This window comes from Colias eurytheme, chromosome 10 (assembly GCF_061535395.1).
Source record: "Colias eurytheme isolate Ceu_HAF_F1 chromosome 10, ilColEury1 Martin Lab GWU primary, whole genome shotgun sequence".
NCBI classification, from domain to species: domain Eukaryota; kingdom Metazoa; phylum Arthropoda; class Insecta; order Lepidoptera; family Pieridae; genus Colias; species Colias eurytheme.
Window position 1 is genome coordinate 1,820,046 of NC_142989.1, and position 4,880 is coordinate 1,824,925.

Sequence of the window (4,880 nt, forward strand, 5' to 3'; positions counted from 1 at the left end):
CACTTGAAGCAAGCAACTATGTATAAATTAACATAATAATGCGTGATTAAGGTGATCAATATTGATACAATTTTTTTTATATAAGTACTGAATATTACTTGAAGTGAATTAAGTAGTATTTTGAATAGTGCCATGGCTGTGTGTATTATATTATATCTTCTTTACATATTTTACATCTTATATAAAGAAACAGAAGATGACGTAATCAGTTTAAATAGTGGTTTAGATATTACAACTAAGGATTGTATATTTCTTTGAAAATCTTAACTGAACTGATATACATTATAAATATGTAGATCACCAAAAGTACATAATATAAGCAAAGATTTTGGTTGGCTCTTGCAACACACGTGCAGAAACAGGCAAAATATTTTCCTGAAAAAAATATTACATTGCTATCAAATGTAGAAATAATGATCAATTTGAATTATATTTTCAGAAATCACAACTTGAGAAAAACATATACCTAGTGGACATTTTCTTAAAATGCAGTTTTATCAAGTAAAGATACAAACTAAACAAGAGTTGAACCTCAGTATAAATTGTAAAGTTGTAAGAATATATTCAAAGAACTGCAAAGTAAATAGATTAATTAATCTTTCGCTTCAATTCCGAATTGCGCAGCAAACTTGTTATTTTAGTTAAGGATTCAGGACCCATGTGTTTGCATAAATAAAGGGTCCATATTAAAGGTCAAACGAAGATTAAATCCGACTGATATCATGAGTTTCATTTCCCATATTACACTAACTAGCCTTAGCTCTCAAAAAGATAGTATTTCTAACACTCATCGATAATTTGTTTCTATAAACTCGAAACGTACTAACGTGATGTTATAGCCATAGCTTTCGCCTACAAAAGAACAGAATTAAACAGTCTATTCAGCTTTCAAAATAGGACTTATAAATTAAAATAATAAAAGGTAAGCGAATCATATACATGAATTTGTAACTCTTTTTAAGGAATTATTTCCAAAACGCAAAATGTACCTTATTTAAAAGTATATACTACATAAGTTTCCGGGATAACTTCAGAATCTAACTGTGCAAAATTTATGAGAAAGATTCTAGTATCTATCTAGAGCTTTCTGTTTAATTGAATACAAAAGTTAAACGCTCCAAGTCACTTTGTTCTCATCTGAATATTTGCAAAGTCCATTTGCTCAGAAAGTAAGCATTTGGTGCCATTTTCCTTTTCTAATTAGTTTTAAATTCGTGGCGATTGCTTTGTTAATCTGCTAATTTTTGTGAGAAATGCTAAATAATTTCTTATTAACTTGTTTTGAAGAGAGCGGGCAGATGTAAAATATGTTTACGGTAGTGTTGTCTATTAATATGCTAAAATGTTGTTTAGGTTCAATTTTACTGCCATTGGCTTATGAAAATAAGTCGATATAAACGCGCGATTTGATAGCGTTTGCTTCAAGGTTTAAAACATTAATACCGAATCTAATAACTGATTAATTTACAATACGTCGAAGAATCAAAAAATTCGATGACATGTGACATCATTCGCGGATGTCAAATGTCGTCGTACTTTTTGATGCACTTGGCTAGCGCGGCATAGGTAGCATTGGCATACGGCCTGATCCCTTCCGAACGGTCCGGGTTCCAGCAGTGGGAATACATTGGGCTGATGATGATGATGATGATGATGTTTATTTGTTCCACTGTTAAACATATACACAGGATATGGTGTAATCTGGTAACTGTAGGTAGAGCATATACATCACCCTGTATATCGTATCGCCTCCCCATAGTTAATATTTACCATTAATATTTAAAACTTACGTAATAGATAAGGTGCGGAAATTGTATGCTCCGTACACAACATTAAACATAATTTATGATTTTGGTATTGAAACTTAACGGCGCCGTATTTGCGCGCGGTGATATTCAATCCGCGAGTGTAAATTGAAAATCGACCGCAAATGAAATGTATTTATCGCACTCCATACAGATGTTACAAGCACGAGTCTATTGTTTTACATGGAGCTCTGATTGATTGGTTTTTCTTTGTGCGTTATTCCTGACGTGTGTATAATATAGTTTGATAGTTAAATGAGATTGGGAGAACACGTGAGTTTTCAGGAATGTTTGAAAAGCCTGTGTTATATTGTTAAATTTCTTACTAGACGGTTTACAAGTAAGAATATGTGGTCTTTTTTTAAATATTATCTGAATTACGTTTTTTCAATTAATTTTCTAGAAACACAAATTCATTTTTTTCCATGTAAATACTTTCGCTCTGTTTCCTCGTTAAATACTACTTTTTTTTTTTGAGGGTAGGAGCAAAAAGTAGAAACACGTTTTTTTTGAAAGCTCTTGTATTTAAATTCGTTTTATATACATAATTACACTTGTTTTCTTACCTCTATGTGTTAAATTTGTGCCTTTGCCCACTAGTTCACTTTCCTTACATAAATTTTCAACATTTCAACACTACTGTCTTAACATTATTTCTGAATCTCATCACTATGGAATCCGTCAAACACTCAATGGCAGAAATGGCAGCATTGTTTAATGATAAAATGGCTGAATTTCAACGAGAGCTGCAGAATGTCAACAGCACTAACAATCCTCAACCTGCATCTGCCAGCCCCACTTCAAGATTAGCGGCGGAGTTCAATAGCTTTCGCTCATTTGTCATATCTTCTCTTCATACTTTACAATCCCAAATTGAGTTCCTCTCTAACCAATACATTAAATGGGAGATGAGAAGTCGGAGAAAAATGTTGCTGATCCATGGAGTGCCAGAAGCTGTAAAGGAAAACCCTTCCAGTCTTGTAACCAAAGTTGTAACAGATCACTTAAAAGTCCCGCATTTTCAACAAGAAGCTATATCCCGGTGCCACCGTTTAGGAGCTGTGAAGTCAGATAAGCCCAGACCGATCATCATAAAGTTTAAAGATGTTTCTGTACGGGACACCATATGGTTCTCAAAAACTTCTTTGAAGGGTAGTGGTTATACATTATCCGAATTTCTGATCAAAGAAAGACATGATGTCTTTATTTCGGCAAGATCTCGCTTTGGTGTATCCAATTGCTGGACCAGAGACGGTCATATTATTGTGCAAACCACAGATGGAACAAGACACAAGGTCACAATGATGGCTGAACTTGATGGCATCCCTTCTGCTGCTGGGGGTTCTTCTGGCTCGGCTTCTACTTCCACTAACTCAAAACAGATGCCTAATTCAAGACCCAAGAGGTTCGGTAGAGTTAAGTAGGTTGCATTCTGTTCTCTTTTATTGCTTTTTGACTTCACTTGTTAGACTCAAAATTGGTAGTTGTTTTATCACTGTATTATAATATTTAATATCTCATTTCAAAATATTTCTATGTTTCGGTATTTACTACTTTAACTTCTTGATTCTTTAAATAGTGTGAACGTCTCTTTTCTTCAAGTAACTTTTAGCTGTATTTTAGCTGTATATGTTATTAAATTTTAAGGTAATTTTAAATTAAAATTTCACATCAAGTAATTATTATTGTAGGTACCTTTCTCAGAGGAATAAACCTATAGAGTTCTTATATTGAGACAGAACAAAATACATATTTTCTAATCTACTTACTCTTAGTCAATAACAGCATAAGTCAGATTGAGATAGCGATAGAGTATCTGCACTGTCTTCAAACGTAGCGCGCCGGCTAAGTTTTGTTTGCCTTCCAGCTGGAGGTCTCGGTGCGTCAAGTGTTTTTAACGAAATATTTAGAAAATATAAAGTGTTTAGTGTTTCTTTTTATTTGTCAGTGTGCTAAAATGACTATTGTATGTTTAGCTACCGGCTATTACTAGTCGAATGGGAGTTTTGGATGAAAACAATGAAGAAATATCTTTCCATCGGTAAGTGATTTTCAGCAAATTGATAAATATTTATGTTCTAACCCTATTTGAAGGTTTTATCAAGCGCTTTTTTATAAGTTTATGTTGTAACTGTAACATTTACCCACTTTGTGGGGTTGTGGAATACAAAAGAATTAAATAATTTTTAAAAAATGTCACAATATTATCACGTTTGGCATTTTGTTTACCACCGTAGTGTTGTAACACATCTAGCGTATATTATCGATTTATGACAAAAAATCTATTTCATATTAACGTTGATTTATTTATTTTGTTTCTTATATCAGATTTATATGTAGTTGTTGTAGCAAATAATAGATGTAAATTTTCTACAGCAGGAAAATAAAAAATACCACGTGGTTGTTTTATTTGACTTATCTGTTTAGTTTGTTGTTTCCCTTTTAGATTATTAATAAATTCATTTTGTTTTAGATTTCCAGAGCTAAATAAAAAATGGGTATAAAACATGAGACGTGTAGATTGGACGCCGTCGAAATTTGCTAGATTGTGTTCACTGCATTTCGAGCCTGCGTGTTATCAAGATGGATACTCTAGAAGAATTGTGCAATCTTACGCTTATGTTTTTTTTTTGTTCCTTTTGATAATAAATACATTTGTGTGTGAGTGAATTTTTATTTGGAATTTTTTTTACACATTTACTTTAATAAATAATAAATGTAACTATGTGAAAATTAAACGGTTTATTAAATGACAGTTCTCATAGATGAGAAACTACTATTGAAATACATACTTAATATACATGCGTTTTCAAAGAAAAACCCGCATAGTTCCCATTCCTGTGGGATTTACGGGATCAAAAGTAATTTTTCCAAATTTCATTGTAATCGGTTTAGTAGTATTCGCGTGAAAGAGTAACAAACATCCATCCTCACAAACTTTCGCTTTATTAGTAGGATGTAAGGAAAATGTTTTCTTTAAGACTGTCCTTTTATGAACTTGTTAAAATTCATGCTGACTGTGCCTTTCTCCTCACTCCTTTAACTTTATTGATCTTTATTTTAAATTAGTTACAT

At 32.5% G+C, this 4,880-nt stretch overlaps 1 protein-coding gene across 1 annotated transcript; it reads left to right on the forward strand.

Moving 5' to 3' along the window:
• The first annotated feature begins 2,476 nt into the window (after positions 1-2,476).
• Positions 2,477-3,401, forward strand: LOC149905017 (uncharacterized). Its single transcript, XM_090106708.1, has one exon. The coding sequence runs from the start codon at positions 2,477-2,479 to the stop codon at positions 3,227-3,229; it is 753 nt and encodes a 250-aa protein (XP_089962834.1). The 3' UTR covers positions 3,230-3,401.
• Positions 3,402-4,880: the final 1,479 nt, after the last annotated feature.